The 18,417-nt window shown below is 48.0% G+C and overlaps 1 protein-coding gene across 3 annotated transcripts in view; it reads left to right on the plus strand.

The window, feature by feature from the left end:
* Positions 1-18,417, plus strand: part of LOC138531734 (nectin-2-like) — a 262,202-nt gene that overhangs the window by 232,683 nt on the left and 11,102 nt on the right. For 2 of the 3 annotated variants that reach the window (XM_069641008.1, XM_069641007.1), the window contains exons 6-8: positions 2,581-2,725; positions 7,216-7,279; positions 9,558-9,653. In XM_069641008.1, the coding sequence (XP_069497109.1) occupies positions 2,581-2,725; positions 7,216-7,279; positions 9,558-9,653 (305 nt within the window). Of the gene's footprint in view, positions 1-2,580; positions 2,726-7,215; positions 7,280-7,591; positions 9,308-9,557; positions 9,654-18,417 lie in introns of those variants that run through there. The other variant, XR_011284856.1, reaches the window with a different exon arrangement.

Below are 18,417 nucleotides of genomic sequence, written 5' to 3' on the forward strand. Positions count from 1 at the left end.
AGAGGTGAATTTTAAGACCAACATCCCAGGGGACTATTTCACTGCACAAGGCCTACTGCTAGCCGAGGCCACTTGAACCCGAGAGCAGCTAAGTGGATGTGACCGGCCCCGCGCTCTACGTTTTTTAATAAAGACATATTCAGTGAACGTGGCATTGCTGCTGAAAAGATTTCCTGTCTTCATTCCTAGAGTATTATAAAGGGTGCGTATGGTTTGCCTTCCCTTACATGGGCGGATCATTGTGTTTTTGAATAGTGTTTGTATTTCTAGATTAAAGTATCCTATTTTTTTATAGAATCTTGGTTGGATATTGTTCTATTTTGTTATCACACTACTTTTGTTATTTGTGCTGTGTGTGTGCTAACACACTTCCCTGCTGAAGAGAATAAGCTGCCCCTCAGCCCATGCTTTCTTATAGGCGAAGGAGGTATGTGTACCTGTGGGGCTGTGCCCATTTCAACTTTGATTGTCATGCTGGTTTAATAACAGTGCGGGGCTGAGTAGGAGTTGTATTCAATACTCACCCTGTACGCCTGTAGGCCAGCAGTCATTTTTCCTCAGTCTACCTTGCCCATTAACACTAAACCGGGGATGTAGCATGCACAACCTATGATTTTGAATCCCGGATACTAGGATATGACAATCTCATAGATGATGTATCGAGTCCAGAAAAGCAAAATGACCGTTCAGAGCCTCAATGGCAGCAAAAAACAAATTCTTAAAGGTTGGAAATCTGATAGGAGTCCTTCAACGGGAGATCATATATAGAAAAAGAAGTACAACTTGTCAGTGATTGAAAAAATATTGTTTTCACATCAGAAAAAGTGTTACCTTTATGAAAGGATTTGGAATAGATTCATAGAACTAGATTTTTAATCCTCTAGGTATCAAATGTTCGACTTTAAAAATACCTGGTGTTCTGTTACACGAGATAAAGACGTGGTTACTAATTTATTAAGATTTGGAATGGCTCGCTTATTGTAAATAAATGTAAACATAATTTTTTATTTAAAAAAAGGCCAACCCTGACGTGAGGCAATCACAGGCATACCAGGGGAAGTACCTGCATATAGGAATGTAGTACCTCACCAAATAACGGCTATAACTTTCTTTTTTTACAGCCATAATGGTGATTCCTGTGATGGGGTCAAAGGTCATGCGTTATCACTGTTCGTGGTTTCATAATGTGGTATCTGTCTGTGGTTTCATAGTGTGGTATCTGTCCGTGGTTTCATAGTGCGTGGTATCACTTGCGCAGCACATACCCCCACCGACACATCTTGTCTTTTCTTCACTGAGGCCTACGAACGTGGAATCCTGAAAGATGGCGGTTCGTTTACGTTTGAAGGCCTCGCATTTCCCAGGCCTCGCCCATGGGCGCGTGCAGCGCTGCAGCTACTAGCTCTGTCAACAGACGCCAGGCGGGGCTCCAGACGCCTATCGCTGCGGGCTTTCAGCCTGTTTGTTTTGCGTTTCGTGCTGTACAGTAATCGCTGGTTCTCCAGCTCGCTGTCAGAAGGGTCACAGGCACTGGGTGCAGAAGGTTCACAGGCACTATGGGTAGAGCTAAACATGTCACCCACATGTTACACACACTCGGATCGCCAGATAAGCTTAATGAGGTCAATTTTACTCTCCACAACCAGGAATATACTGACAAGAAAGGCAAATGGGGAGTAACAGGTACGCACGTTGCTGACCGTATGCCACATGCACTGCTCAGGAGATGTGTTGACGCTTATGGCATTTGTCCCACCTCTGACCCAAGGTGTGTTTTGCCCGTGCGTCCAGTTAGGTCTATGGATGGGGAATGGGGTTGCCGTGCCGGGGTGCTGAGCTCAGGCTGGATAACACCTGCCGCATGAAGTCGAGTGAGGCATGCAGGAGTAGCAAGTTCGGCAGAGGGGCCTCTGATATACCACTGCCTGATATGAAGACCGCCTATATTCCACAAATGTTTCTACTCATTTACGAGAATTGTTAGCCAGACTGAAAGTTTCATCACAAGAAATGCAATTGTAACAAAAAATGCGTTTTCATTTGTGGGCCTGCGCCGCCCTCCATTTAATTGCTGGAAGCCTTCACACTTCTGCCACTGTACCTTGCTTCTGGCATGCAGCTCCTAGACCAACATACAGCATTGCTAGTGCACAACATGCTCCCCCGCAGCACCCTCTTCTGCACCGGAACTCGAACACAGCTCTGCCAAGACACCTCATTGGTGACCTGCAGCACTTAATGCTATTCCAGTTCTGAGACCCGCTCCCGGCTCTGCCAATGCACCTCACTCCTGGGTCCCACCAGCAGCACCACCATTCTAGTATTGAGACTTGGTGTGCAGCTTTGCCAGCAAACCTCACCCTGACATGCAGTACTTGGACCCAGACACAACCCTGTCAATGAAGCTTCTTTCTACACTTTGGTACTGTCATTACTCCTGCATTGGATGGTGCACGGTGCAGCTGAACTTGCCTTTTCAGGTCAATCATATAAATCATTCAATGAGCGCAGCATGTTTTTCAGCTCACAGACCTGCATTGTTTTGAACTGTATTTGACAATGTCTTTCCCCTTTTCCCAGCATCTCCGAACACAGCAGGCGCCGGGGCCACAGGAGGCATCATTGGTGGGATCATCGCGGCCATTGTTGGAATTGCTGTTGTGGCCACCGTGGTGATGATTTGGAAACAGCAGAGGAAAAACCAGACGCTAAAGGACGATGACGAGTAAGACGCTGCATCAATGTACTTAAACCCTACCACGCGCAGCAAATTCCCCACCAAACACTGTCTGAAAATATTTCTGACCATTCTACCTCCAGATGCACTGCATGACACAATTTATAGCCTATCCCTCCTGTATGCACTGCCTGCAAACATGAAATGGCCATCCTCTCCCAGATATAAGGTAGGTAAGCATCAGCCAGTCTCTTCAAATAAACACTGCCAGCAAACATCTCTAGCAAATTCTCTCCCAGACGCACTGCCAACCAGCACCTCTAGCAAATTCCCTCCAGGTGCACTGCCAACCAACATCTCTCGCAAATTCCCTCCAGGTGCACTGCCAACCAACATCTCTCGCAAATTCCCTCCAGGTGCACTGCCAACCAACATCTCTCGCAAATTCCCTCCAAGTGCACTGCCGCCTGGTACCATTTCTAGCCTATCCCTTCCCCAATACACTTCCTGCAAACATGAAATGACCTTACCCTCCTAGACATAGGCTAGGTAAGCATCTTCAGCCAGTTCTTTCCCAGTAAACACTGCCAGCAAAAAATCTCTAGCAAATTTTCTGCCAGATGCACTGCCAACAAACATCTCTAGCAAATTCCCTCAATATGCACTGCCAACAAACCTCTCTAGCAAATTCCATCCCAGATGCACCGTCTGCATCTCTAGCAAATTGCCTGGCACTACGTCTACCTATCCCTCCCGTATCCACTGCTTGCAAACATCTCTAGCAAATTCCCTGCGAGATGCACTGCTTGCCACCGTTTCTAGCCAGCCCCTCCCAGAAAACCTGCTACAGACGTCTTCTGTCAATCCCTTCCTAATGTGGTGTATGATGCACCCAACAGGGGGTAACCTGGACGTAGTCTGAAGGGGAAGACAGGAAAGGGAGAAACAGATGGGGAGTGAGTATCTAGAATGGGAAAGGGATGCACAAGCTAACGACGATATGAGGGGTTGGGGTGCAGGGAATGTGATAAATTGCACAAGGCCTCAAATCCTCACTGCCCCTGAGCTAAAAACATGCTCACCTCAGTAGGACTTGTGACACATACTAGACTACCACAGCATCTGCCCCATGCCTCCCCACAGACCCTGTTTGGGCCTAATTCATAGAAGCGTTTTATGATGGCAAAACTCCATTAGAAAACGTTCCGTGGATAAGGGCTTTTGTCTCTGTCCTCAATCGCCTTTCACGCAGTCTAATCTTGAATTTATAATCCAGCAGCCTCTTCTATGAAGGAATCTTGGGAATTCAAATGTATTCTAGCAGAACAAATACCTTACAGTAACTTCTCAGTCAAGCTGCCACGCTACCAATGTTTAGTCAATTAGGCCTTGCTAAATACGCCCCACTCTTTGTTAACCACTAACATTCCCCTGTGATAACATTTGAATCTATACTGTGTAAAATAAGCAACTACATTTTAAGGGTTTGCACGTCCATATCTCCACCCCTCGTCCATCCAAACATCAAATCGTGTTTCTCAAATTGTGCCTTGAAACACAATCCAATTGATGTTAATATGAAAGGTAATTTATACCACGCTCTAACACCACCAGAGTAGTCACCTGGTGGTTCTGAAAGGTGAGAGGGTATGATGGGTTAGTAGCGCATAGTAGGAAGAGGTAGAGCGAGAGTTGTGATCTCATTTGACAGCTTCAGTTCGGTTCACACTGCTCTCTGAGCATAAGTGGGGTTTACGGATTGGTAGACTCCCATGTGCTGTTGTGCTGGTCTATGTATGGTTTGTATTGTTGCAGTATAGTGAAGTGCATGCAGATTGCTGTGCCAAGATGTGGTTGCGTTTGTTTAGCGTTTGAGAGGTCTATGCAGAAAGTTGAGGTTTTAGCGGTTAGGTTAGTGGGGATTTTTCTTACCTCTTTGCTTCGGACAACTGTGTTAGGTGTCTCTGCCCGTGCTATGTACTGGGGCGTTTTGTGGTAGGTCATTCGCCGGGTTCTGCGCCTAGGTGTGGCTTGTCTTTGTAACTGTCTAGCAGCCTGTGTGCAGGAAAGTGGTGAAGGCCTCCCCCCACCCCTGGGTGTAGTGTATGGTTGAAGGGTGTGCTCTTAGGTTGTCCAGGGGTGCGCCTGCCATTGCCTCCCCAAGCTCCTAGGGCAGGGGCCCTACCCTCCGAAATCCAGGTGCTCTATGTCCTCCTGGGGTGCCAGTTATTGGTTAATGCTCCCTCGTCTGCAGCTTAAGTGCCTGCGCCTTGGGTCATACCTAACGTTTGGTTTGGGAATGGGTATATCTCGGCCCCCTCCTTCCCCGGCTTCTTCCTTTAATGTATGCTTGTTAAGGCGTTTTCTATTTCCAGTGGTGTCTTAGTTTTTTACATTAGTTTCCGTCTGATTCTGAGGTGAAGAGCCAAGTTTTAAGTAATTTTCTGAATTTTAGGTGATCCTTCGTATTGCATATTTTGTTTTGTGGCAAAGTAATTCTATAGATGTACGTGTTAGGTGTTGAAGGTAGGGGTGGTAGTGAAGGGGGAAGAGAGGGCATTGGGGGACCCCCATTAAAACAAATTGATTCAACAAAGTAAATTACCACAAAGTATTTTTCTATGTTAAAATAGCGTGAAACCGTCTCTTCGCCACACTGACTGCTATCTTGGTTTTTCAGCAAGTTAAGGGCTGTTAGTCATGGGTTACCAGCGCTTACAGGAGCAAAACCCCTATTACAACAAAGGCAATAAACTCTTTGTCCTTTGTATTTGACAAATGATTAAAGCAAACATTTTGTTTTCATGTGGGGGAATGTATTTTAATGGCATTCCTTAAAATATGGGGGTGGGGGGCATTTATGATACTATAGTCTACAAATAATGTCAACGAATACCGCCTACCCACAATTATTTCAGACATCCTCTGCCAAATGCCTTGCCCACATAATGCTTGCAAACATTTTCATTCAATCCCTCCCACACATAATTCCTGCAAATATCTTCAGCCAATTCCTTCCCACGCTCCATGTCTGCAAATATCACAACTAATCCTGTTCCACACACAATGCCTGCAATCATCTTCAACTAATCCACTTGTACGCACAGTGCCTACCAAATGTCATTGGGCACATTTTGACCATGCACAGTGCTTGCAATCATCATAAACAATTCTCCTCTAGCACACGGTAATTGCACAGCCAATACTCAATTTTTTATTTTTATTTTTTACTTTATTGGTCACTTATTAGGCACTTGTACAATTTGAAAAACTGTTTCAAAGCGCCCACAGGGCAAACAGGGTGCAGATAGGGGAGGAAGACAATGAATTACAGCAAGGATGCCTAATTGCATTAATAGTACAAACAAATATTGAGAATCGAGGGAAGGGGAGACAAACCAAGAGTGCCTTGTGAGTGTTCAGAACGTGCAAGTGCAGAGGGGCAGAGGGGTGAGGGATAAGGTGCTTTGATGCTCATGGAGAAGTGCTCAGGGTAAGTGCTGAGAGGAGGAGAACGTAAGTGCAACCCTCAATAGGTGGGTAAGCAAGTAGCTGCGGTAGAAGGAAAGACAGCGGCTGAGATGAGAGATGTGGGGGTTCAGGGCCCCGAGGACACATAAGGGCCCTGCACGTCAGTCATGCTGCTATGGGATTAGCAGGAAAGGGGGGAGGAGAAGGAGGAGGTAAAGAGAAATGTCTTGAGGCTTTTTCGGAACTTAAGGAGGTCTCACTCAAGACACAGAGGTAGAGGGAGACTGTTCCACAGGAGGAACACAGCTGAGGAAAGTGATCGCCCTCCAGCTCTCTGTTTGGAAAAACGCTTAACACGCAGGGAGTTGGTGTCGCAGTGGAGCCTAGAAAGAGAGTATTTGGCAGGGAAGTGTTGAAGATAGAGTGGTCCCCGACCCCAGATAGCCTTGTGTATGGTACAGAGGGATTTGAATTTAATCTGTCCTGAGATTAAGAGCCAGTGAAGGGTTTGTAGGGCACGAGAGATGCGGTCCCTTGGCTTCAGGCCAAGGATGGATAAGTCTTGCTGCCCTATTCTGGGTAAGCTGGAGGGGACTACCAACACTTTCAGTCGCTTTCCACATGGTAATTGGTGGGTACATCCTGAAAGCTAACATTCTGATCCTCAAAAATTCATCATTGGGGATGGGAGGGAAACGGCATCCTTGAAATGGGCTGGAGGTGTTGTGGCGGTGGAGCCGGAGCCATTTCCGGGTTTGAGGGGTCAGGGAAAAACCCACCCAATAACAGTGATCCAGTTTAGCTAAAAAGAGGAGAGACAATGGATTTATGGGGATGAAAGTGTTGGCTTTCAATAATTGGACTAGGAACCCACATAAAACTCTTGCGCACAAACAGCAAATTGCCTCCTTACATGTAGCTTGCTCATTTGTTTCTAGCCAAATCTCAGAGAGTTTTACTTCCTGCGAATATTCTCAGCAAGCACAGATGAACACTCTGCAAACATCCCTAAATGTTGTGTCTTCCCATCGTACAGCATTTCTAATTATTACATTTTCTGTTTTCAGTTTGGAGGGGCCTCCAGCATATAAACCACCACCTCCATCAGTAAAACTGCAGCCACAAGACATGGTGTGTCCACTTCTCTTTCCCTCCCTTTATCTGCATTATCTATATTTTCTCTTCTCTTATCTCTTCCCCTCATCTATTTCTTTGTTTGTCTGGTACTCTTTCTCCATTTGTCATCTCGTTCACCTGTTCTCTATCATTCCCTAGTTCTCATTTCTCCTCTCTTACCTCGTTTGTATGCCTTTAACTTTCTTCCTCTTGTCTCGTCCTTCTCCTCTTTTTACTAGTCTATCTTAGTGTCTCTTTCCTTCTCTTCTCATGCTTCGTTAATCTTTTCTTCTCTTTGTCTCTTTCTTCTCTTCTTCTGCCTTACAGGGATTGGACTGAAATAGCGTTCTGACAGAAAACCTCAGGGGTTCCATTTATAACATACTTGCAAGCCAATAAACGGGCAGCCTCTGTACAAGCCCACCAGCCAAGTCAAGCCAACCCAACCAGTCTTCAATTCACCCACTCCTTATTTTCCCTTGTGGTCAGGCCCCTCACAATACAGGTCACTTCCATTTGACCTTTCCTGCCCCCCAAACATAACAATGACATCCCTTGTGAATTTCCGGAGTCAGTCTTCAGTTCCCATCTTGTCCTCCATCATCACCTGTTCCTCTGCACGCGGATTAGTCGCTCTGGTCAGGTGTGGGGGCGCAGTTCTGTTGAGAAATAAAGCTCTATTGTTTTAACTGTTATGGGCAGGTCTGGTCTGAAGATGGTGGCTGGTTGTCCTTCACCCAGTTACACCGAGAGCCTCTGGAAATGCCGCCTCAGCAATCCTACAGCACATGTCCCTGTAGAGGGCCCTCGAGAAGAAGCATTACCTAACGCCACCAGAAGGTGGTGATTTCCCCATCGATTATTTTATTTTAAATCCTAGTGAACACATGCTTGGGCCTATGTGAAGTGAGTGGCAATTCAGGTATTCAGATATCAGCCCAGATTACTCCTCCCCATATCATCATTTACCTATGCATTGGAGCTGCACTTCACGAAATGCCTTTATGGGATTGTTGTTTGGGTGAGTAGATACTCCGCTCTTGGGGAGCAAGCAGGAGCTTTGCAGCAGTACAGGTGACAGCCACGTCACATTCCCAGCGTCAGGAAAGGATGCTTTCTTTAACGGCCTTATTTAAGGGAAGGTGCACCACACACACCAGGCGGTCTCTGTCCTGCTGCACAGTGCAGAGACCAGGGTGGGTGTCCGGTCTGCCCCTATGCTTACCGCTTCTGGATTTTTGGCTAGGAGAGGTGGGTAAAGGATGAGCATGTATCCATCACGTGCAGGCCTCTCTTGGGTCCTCTTACCTCCTCTGACAAGGGGAACCAAATAGAGACAGCAGATCTGGTGATAACAAATCCACTGCGACTCTGCTTCGCTGTTCATGTCTTCCTTACAACCTGAAAATGAGAGGCAGAGAGTAACACAGGTCATTCAGGGCGACCACACGTATACAGGACCCTACCGTCTGCCGGCTATGACTTCACCCCTTAATCCTGCCCCTGCAAAAGCCAAATCACTATCCCCTGCATACCATCCATATCAACTAACCCAACCCCAAAGGGGAGATCCCAGAATACATTTTTCATTTTCAACACTGCCTTGACCACTCTTGCCTTTCCTCCCTCTTGTTGCCCTTTCCACTCTTCTGTACACTTATTTCTTATTCTTCCTTTGCAAGGTTCGACTGGGACGAAAAATATAGTTCAGGAAAAACAATAAAAGACTGGCTCACAACCCATAGCTCGCGACTTTTCGCAACAAATTTTTGAAGGACACGATTTGGGGGAAATGTGTGAGAAATTGTGCTTTATTATGCACATTGTAATCCACATTTCTCAAAACGCCCAGCTATAAGATACTCATTTATTAAAGTGGATTGGTATTGGTGGTGGGTGGGGGAGGGCTTCTTCCCCCGATTCCCACTCTAGAAAGGTGTCCCATGGTGGACTAGCACTTTGGTCATTGCTCTTTGGGACAGCCCAAGCCTGCTCCTTTGTCCTTCTTTGTGCGATGAACATTTCCACCATTGGCGTCCTGAGGTGAGTGTGTCGCTCTTCCTCTTCTGCCCTCGCATGGTTACTTCTCTTGTGGCTCTCTTACAGTCAGTTCCTGACTTTACTTTGTATTTGTGTTTTTTTGTTTCTGATTGTGGCCCTGCACCTGTCTCCCTATGTTCCTGACAGTGTACTTCTTAATGTGTGTTCCTCTTTGTGTTGAGTAAGGGTGGCAGGAGCAAAGATTTGTCTTTTGAAATCTAGTATTTTCTGACATGGTTTATTGTCATTGTAGGTTCCTGTGCATAAAGAAAGTGATAGTGAAGAATCCGTGCCTCTTAAGCCCATCCCTTTCGAGTCGCTGTCTCGGGCCGAAGTGGATAGCGAGATGGTAAGCTCAGTTTCCAGGATGCTTATTTTTGGTCTGGGCTGGTGGGTCTTGAAGGTTTCGAATAGTGGTCAGAGAGGGTGGTATGCCTCCCATGATCTTCAGACTGGGGTTTGTGGAGATTGACCTCGCTGGGGATGGGTGGTAAGTATCCCAGGATTTCCATGCAGGAGCTGGGGAACTTATCTCCGAGAATCCTCACTCTGGTGCTGAAATGTTGGGTCCACCAGAATCTTATACCGGTCTCTGGATTGGGTGGTATATCAGGATTTTCACATGCAGGAGCTAAGGAGGTGGTTGAGGCGTCTTCCCCTCGATTCCCACTCTAGAACTGGAGATGTAAGATGGTGGGTCTTCTCGGGATACAATTCGACACAATTCAACTGTCTAACCTACTCTAACCAAACAGGCTGCGAAAGACAGCCTGCTCAAATTAAGAATCTCCTCTTGAACTAACATTCCCCTGGTAATGTTGGCAAAACGATGATGCACATAACATCAATGGGTACATGCAGTTTGTCCTCACTACATAAACATTCAAACCTTTAGGAAGGAGAGATCTTTTGAATGTTATAAGCTTCTAGTATTCAAGAAACCACCCATCGGGCTGCAAATGTCTTTCAATCTTGCTTGCCTGGGTTGAAATGTCCATGGCCTATGAACAATCTGGTTGAGGATCTGGCCTGGTGAAATACACTGTCTGGATATTCGTAGGTCCCTAAAGATGTATGTCCCTTTCAGTTTAGGAAGAAGGGTTTTCAGGTAGAGTTATAGGAAAGCCGAAGGGACTCTAGGTAGACCAGAAAGAATACAAAAATGGTAAAAGATAGGAATGCGGACTGCAACTGGAAAAGCTGATTTCCTTGCAAATAATTTAATACCTGCAGAAGACATAGGTTCAAAGGGTTTAGGGTCCAAAGCCGAATAACCGCATTCAATTTCCACACTCTGTGAGGAAAAGAAACTGCAGGCTATAAATGGAAGATGTCTTGTAGACTCAATTGACCACTGGGTTGGCGCAGGAAAATGAAACTCATTCTGAGGTCACACAAGCACTCACAGCTGCCAGACCACCTCTACTACTCAGCTGAATAGACTGGCAACAGAGCGAAGGACAAAGTGGAAGCCAATTGGCTGTTGCCCTTGTCTCCACACCAGTGGCAATTGTAACTTTGTTCGGATTCCTGTTCATTAGAGATAGAAGTTGAAAGATGTTTACTTGGAAGTTGTTCCAACTGAGACTCTCTGATCCAGAGAATTGAAACCCATTGTCCTCCAGGATATAGAGAGGGGATGTTTTGTGCTGACATGGGTTGCAAAAAGATCACATTTTGGCTTTTCCCACTTTTGAAACGTGAAGCTTCACATCTTTCTAAAGCACCTCCTACTCGCGGTTCTGAAATGGTGGCCTGTCCAGAAAATCTGCTTATGCATTCTTATGCCCTACTAGATGGAAAGCTTGAAATGTCTTGTCAAACTCCCCATAGCCATATCTCTATCACTAGATTGGAAAGGAGTGGTGCTACCCTGCTTTTTTATTTAGAATGTGGCTTTAGTATTGACCATCTTGATTAGGCCTTCTGTTTCCCATTTAGTCGGAAGGAGGGCTTTCAGTGCCTTGAACATGCCACAGTGCTCTGTATGTTCGTTGCTCTATTTGAAGAGACCATAAGTCGTGGTTTATGAGTGTGGTCCCCAATCGGAACCACAAAGACCTTGAGGCTATCCAGAGTCAGATGCGAGGATTGGAAGGGAAATCCTCATTGAAGATGGACTTCCAGAGACCATCATTGAACGTCTACTTTGATAGATTGAGGCATCGGAATACTCACTAACGAGGTTGCATTGCAGCACCAAAGGTGAAATTGAACACATGGCATTTGGAGCTTTGCAGAGAAGTATTGCTGTGGTGCAAGATGCCATAATACCCGACAGATGTTGAACTTGCCGCTTTGGTTGACACTGTGGAGGGAAAGTGGTGCTTGTGCTCAAAGTATTCTCTCAGTAGTGAGGAAAGCCTCTGTGTGAGTCCTAGACAAAGCCGATGTACGTCAGCCTTCGGGAAGGCGCAAATAAGGACTTCTCGATCTTTACTCAAAGGCCTAGTGCAAAGTCAATGCCAGCAGTGCCTGAAGGGCCAAAGCAGCATCTCCAGAAATGGCTGTTGTAATAGGGAGAAATCTAGGTATGGCTAAGAGGTGGATCCCCTGGAGGCGCAGCTCAGATGCCATCACAGCCCCATCACCTTGTTAAAGGCCTGTGGAGCAACATTAGGCTAAACGGTAGGACTCGGTCTGCTCCCTCTGGAAAATCATAAAGATCGATGAGGAGGCCAAATTTGAAGATGTAAATAGCAACAAATCCAGTACCATTGGCATGGCAAATCTGTGCAGGGGAAATGATCCTAAACCTTTCTAGGGGTCGAACAAGTTATTAAGATGGGAAATGCTGAGTATTGTGCACAGGTCATCCTGGCCTGCACCTACAGAAAATATTGAGAAGAAGCCCAATCCTCTTTCAAGAGACAGGACTTCCCCTGTTGCTCATTTGCAAAGCAATTTGTCTACTTGTGAGAAAGCATTACTTCCACGCTAAACTGCCGGAGGATAAAGGGCCCCAGTGACACCCTCTTCTTTCTGCCGATACGACCCAGTGACCTTTTATGATTGGAGCCCACACATGTAGATGTCAGGCTAGATTAATGCCCTGCTGGGGGTGACATGATCCGAGGCATGACTGTCGTAGATCTAGGATTTGAGGAGAGGTTCCCAAGTCACTTCAAGTTGACCTTTGCAGATGCTGGGTTGTATGCTCTGAGAATGATCCTGGTTTTGCTTTTGTTCTTGTAAGCCTCAAACTTTCAAAGAAGCGTTTGTGACCAAACCTCTGAGAGAAGCCTTAGAAGGGGCTCGGAGAGCTTTGTTGTCGATGTAACCCAAAGCTTGGTTTCTTTGAGAGCTCCTCGTCTGTCGATAAAAATGAAAGGTCTATTCCTGTCAAAGTGTAAATCCAAGGTCTGGCTTCAGTTTTGCCCACTTCATCCAAGTCTGGCATCAGGAGGGAGCCCAACTAGGCATACCCATTTAACAAAATCTGTATAATGGAGAGGCTTCCTTAATGCCTTGTGCCACCTCTGAAGCCTCTACTATGACAAATGTCAAAGTGGCCTGTGTCCCTGCAGGGGATGCTTTTTTGAATTCCACAATTTGTCTCAGAAATTTCAGATTACCCATTGCTAAAAAGGCATCATTGTTTGCTTTTCAAAGTTGAAAAAATAGGTTTTTATATACATATTGGACTAATGAACCCAAATGTTTCACCTCTTCATCCAGTGGAGATGATGATGAAATCTGAATCAAGGAAGATTGCTTGTTCTAATGCATCATTCCTTTCACCACTGAAGACTGAGCTTGTGGATGCATAGATAACCATACCTGTTCTGTGAGAATAGGCCTATAATGAACATCAGTACATTTATTCTCTGACAAATTGAATGCGGCTTCTCCAAAATGTGTGCACCTTAACCCCTCACATCTTTCAGCATAGACAGGCCTGGTTTGGAATCTCTTCTGTTAGTTAGCATACAAAAAACACCTCATAAGTAACAGGGCTTTTCTGGAACTGGAATTAGCTGAACATTCTGAAGACCTTCAATTCTTTTATGGGAAAAAAATGTAAGCTCACTTTCAATATGTTCTCATGCATCCCCACTGAGCACATCTAGAGAGTCAAGTTGTGCCATCGGCACACGTGGACGAGGGCTCTCTGGCATGACTGTATGAGGATCTGGTGGAGATTGGGAATGGTGGGGTGGAGGGACTACTCTTGAAGTAGGTTTCCGATCCCTGGCATTGGTGTGCTCAGAAGTAATGAAGGCACCCACACTGCAATGCGTCTTCAGTAGTTTACTGTCAGGAAACTGGGACAGACCGAGTCCACAAATGCACATGTTTGTAGGGCTGAGGAAGCATGCACACCGTAGGTTCAGTATGAATCAAGAGGAAGACGGATCCTAAACTTGCTGATGCGTAACTGCATCCTGTCCACTCTCATCAGGAGTAGTTGAAGCCGGTTGTAGAGCAAATCCTGAATCTAGTCTAGATTTTTAATTTCTTTCTGTGGTACAAAAAGAACTCAACAGATTGGAATGTTCTGACACTGAATTCAAAATGGCATCTGAGTGTTCATCAGTCCTCTCAGCAAGGGGAGGCATTATTCATAGTACTTACATGTGACACTGGTGACAAATGAGGAATCTCGGAATCCCCATTGGTTTCCATTTTATAACCTGCTCAGCCAGGCCCTCAGAAACAATCCTGGTACATGTGTGGGAAATATTGGAGAAAACTCTGACAATTAGCTTGAAGCCATCGGAAACAAAGCTAGCAGCGTTAGCCAGTTGTATAGCCTTAGGCCATTGCTACGTCACCTCAACAACCATTCACTGAGCTCTGGGTCATACCGCTCCTGGCCAATGACTGCCCTCGTCCTAAGCCCCTCCCCTGGCAGCCATATTCAGATCTTTACTGCACGTTCAAGTGTTGGGAGTCCTCGTGCTTAGCTCTCAAGCTGTTACTGCGTTTTTCGCTTTTTTGGAAGAGTTTCACTCTATCGGTCAATCGAGCCTTGTGCTCCATCGATCTACCTTCCGATTAATGGTGACCCATTTTTTCAGACTTCTTCAGCGCCCCTCAAGGGCGGATTTTGTCAAGTTTCTTTGTGGAGGCTTTCAGAAGATTCTTCAGGCCTACGCCGCGTGGACTATGTCGGAGGAGAAGAAAGATTCCCCCTCTCTTTTCAAGATTTGCACTGACTGCAGCTTGCGGAATGTTTTCATGGATGACAAACATTCCCAGTGCGTTTATTGCCTGTACTCGCCACACAAGGAAAAAGATTGTGCATTTTGCCGTGAACTCTCAACGCACACGTTGAAGGATTGGCGTAAGCGGCTGAATAATTGGCTACAGGCGAAGGCCTCTGCACTGTGTGGGTCCCAGGAGAATGCCTCTCCCGGATGCGGGAAAGCTGAGCGGGCTTCTAAGTCCTTTAGGGCACCCCTCCCGCAGGAGTCCAACAAAAGGCCAAGCTCTGCGAGTCCACTGCCACCGCGAGCGCCGTTGCGGCGGGATCCTCGGCTGCCAGGGTGAGTCCAACGTCTCCAGCAACTTCGATCACCAGACAACACTCTTAGTCCAAGAGGAAATTGGTCCATCTGGGCAAGCTCAAGGTGGCCCCGGAGATGGCCAAGGAGAAGTCCAAAGCCAGCCTGCCCTTGACGGAGAAGGCCATGGGGGAGCCGGGCCCCAGCCCTCCCCCTAAGAAGGCTAAGCAGGACAAGGCGTCCGGGACGGCCATGAAGGCCAAGCAGGACAAGGGTCCGGTCTTGGCTCTGAAGGCCCCGGTAGACCGACAAAGGCCCCGCCTTCCATCGAGGTGGCATCCCTTTCAAAGGCCGCAGAGGCGGACCCACAGGGCACACCTCCGAAGGCAAGAGTGTCCCTCCCTGCCAGGAGGGAGTCTTCCTTCCAACCCATTGAGAAGACCCCGGAGAAGAAGATGTCGGTCATCTCCGAGACAATCCCCTCTGGACACAAAGAAATGGGGGCGGTGCAGAGGTCTTCAAGGGCACGGATATCTCCTCAGAGGAGGAGCTTGTCCTACTTCAGACCATCCAGTAGGACAGAGGTGATAAGGGAAACGTCGGGGTCAGGCCCTACAACGAGGGCGCTGATGAAAGCACAATGAAGATACTGTTGAGAAAGGCGATGGAGGGCCTCAGGGTGACAAGGGACTTGCCTTTCTTCCTGTGCCTCAGCTTCCCATTTGCCCTCCACCTCAGCTGCCCCCTACACACCTCTATGTGGACATTCTCTGTACTCTACACACACTCGTATCAAAAAAGGAGGGCTTCCTATATCAGCACCGTGAGGCGAAGAGAAAGACCCCATCCTTTCAGTCCTACTCTTGGATGACATTTGGGATGAGGGCCTATCTCCCATGAAGAATCCTTCTACGGCCCCAGCAAAGAGGGACTGCCTGGAGAAGAAATACAGGCTGCCGGACTCTGCGCCCAAGTGCTTGCGGGCCCAACCATCACCGGACTCGGTGGTCTCTGCAGCGGCCAAGAAGTCGTCATCGGGCACTTCGACCTCGGCAGCGTCCACCCCTCTGGACAGCAAGGGGAAGAAGTTGGATGCTATAGGACGACGGTTATCTACTCTGCAGCGACGACTATCAAGGCCGCCAATGCCCTCTCTATCATAGCATGCTATGACCGAGAGCTGTCGTTCAAGCTCGCTCCCATTCTGGTCTTCCTCTCTGAAGACAAGAGGTCAGAGGCGTTGGAGATTCTGCAAGAAGGCGAGGTGGCGTCGGACCACACCATCACAGTGGCCACAGACATCGCCGACGCGGGGTTCTGCCAGATGGGCAATGGCGTTTGCCTTCGTCGTCGTGGCTGGGTCAAGGCCACCAACCTTCGACAGGATGTCCAAAGTAGGGTTTTGGACATGCCCTTTGACGGCAACAACCTTTGCCCTTTGCCCTGGGCACACTACAGCAGCGACGGCCATCCGTTTGATCCTCAGGCAGCAAGTCTCCCTGTTTTGGCAGGGGCTCCTCTTCGTACCGCCAGCCCTCCTGCTCCTCGGCCCAAGAGACCAACAGGGGCTGTTCCAAGGCTTTTGGAGGAGGACGTCACCGAGCCAGGGATCCCAAGGCAGCATGTTGACGTCCAAGCAAGAATGAACCGGCCGTGACGTCGGGCCCCCACCCATGCACCCCGATGGGAGGCCGGCTGGTGAACTTAGTCAGTGTGTGGAAGACCATCTCCACAAACCGTTGGGTGATGGACGCTCTTGCTCACGGACACACCCTGGAGTTTAAACGGAAGTGTCCCCAAATACCACTGGTGGCACGTCAGGAAATCCACGTCCCTCAGCTGCTGCTGTAGGTTCAGGCCATGCTAAAGAAAGGGGCAGTAGAGCTCGTACCAAAGCGGCTCCTGGACTCCGGAGTGTACTCAAGGTACTTCCTCGTGTGAAAGAAGACCAGGGGCTGGAGGCCCATTCTCGATCTCCGACGACTAAACTAATTAATCAAGTCCCAGGAGTTCTGAATGGTCACTCTTCAGCACTTGATCGGACTGCTAGAAGAGGGAGACTTTCTGTCGTCATTGGACCTGGCCAATGCACACTTCCACGTCCCAATTCTCAAGGGACACCGCAAGTTTCTGCGCTTTGTCATTCAGCGGAAGTATTATCAATTCAGGGCCCTTCCCTTCGGTTTGAAATTGGCGCCACAGGTCTTTACCAAGTGCCTGGCGCTGGTGGCGGCACATCTGCAATGGCAAGGGATCAACATCTACCCTTACTTGGACGACTGGCTCAAGATGCATCGCCACCCAACCACACAGTGAGGACCGTCCGCCTACTAACGGATCTGGTGTTCTCGGTGAATTATGCAAAGTCCTTCCTTACTCCATCGCAGGAAGCACTGCCCCTGGTATACTGTCTCAACATGGTGTCATGCCTGGCGTCACCGTCGGAGGAGAGTGTGGTGACCATCCCGGGCAAGGTGCAATGTCTGCTCGCTCTGAAGAGCGCCACGGTGAGGACCATCAATTCTCTGCTTGGAATGATGTCGTCATGCATTTATCTCATCCGACTCTGCAGGCTAACGATGCAACAACTTCAGGAATTCCTCGACCCCCGTTGGATTCAGGTGTCAGGAAGCTTCGAAGACAAGATCGCTCACGACGAGGGGTTCCGGCGGGCGATAAGATGGTGGGGCGTGCACTCTCATCTGACCAGAGGCACGGATTTCCAGGACCCACCACATCAGGAGACTGTAATGACGGACGCCTCCCTGGAGAGATTGGGAGCCCACACTGGAAGTCTTCAAGCCAGGGGCCTGTGGCTGCTGGAGGAGAAGATGTTGCACAGCAGCGGGCTGGAGCTACTGGCAGGGTTTTGGGACCACAAATCGTTCCTGCCGTCCCTCAAGGGCAAGGTGGTGTGGGTCTTCACAGACAATACCACCACATTGTTTTACATCAGAAAGCAGGGGGGCACGAGTTCCCCAGTGCTCTCCTAAGAAGCGCAGGATTTATGGCATTGGGCCGTCACTCATCCCGTTTCATCTGGCAGGAGTCAATAACATTGTCGCCGACTCTCTGAGCAGGGAACCTCACTCGTGCCATGAGTGGGAGCTTTGGCAGGACCAAGTGGAGAACCTGATCCACAAATGGGGCAATCCCCAGATCAACTTGTTTGCGACGGTGACAAACACCAAGTGCCAGAGGTTTGCCAGCAGGGGATCATGGGGGATGCATTCTCATTCCCTTGGGAAGGCCTCTTTCTGTATGTGTTCCCTCCGTTGTTACTTTGAGTCATCAATCTACTCATACAGTGTCGTGCTGGATGATCCTTGTTGCACCGGTGTTGGCAAGGCAGATCTGGTACCCGGACTTTCTCAGCATGTCAGCGGCACCACCAGTCAAGCTGCCGGTGGTCGCGGATCTTCTCGCCCAAGAAGGAGGTGCCATTCTTCACCATGATCCAGGGTCTCTGAACCTGAAGTCCTGGCTCCTGCAACGCTAGAATTTGGTGGCTACGATCTCCCGGTGGACTGCAAGGAAGTTCTTGCCAAGGCTAGAGCATCGTCTACTTTGAAATGCTACGGACTCAAGAGGATGAGATTGGCTATTTGGTGCCGTCCCAGAAGATCGACCCACTGAGCATCAAGGCCCCTCAGGTGCTTCCATATT

Source organism: Ambystoma mexicanum, chromosome 1q, assembly GCF_040938575.1.
Source record: "Ambystoma mexicanum isolate Mex_15411 chromosome 1q, UKY_AmexF1_1, whole genome shotgun sequence".
Taxonomy (NCBI): Eukaryota; Metazoa; Chordata; class Amphibia; order Caudata; family Ambystomatidae; genus Ambystoma; species Ambystoma mexicanum.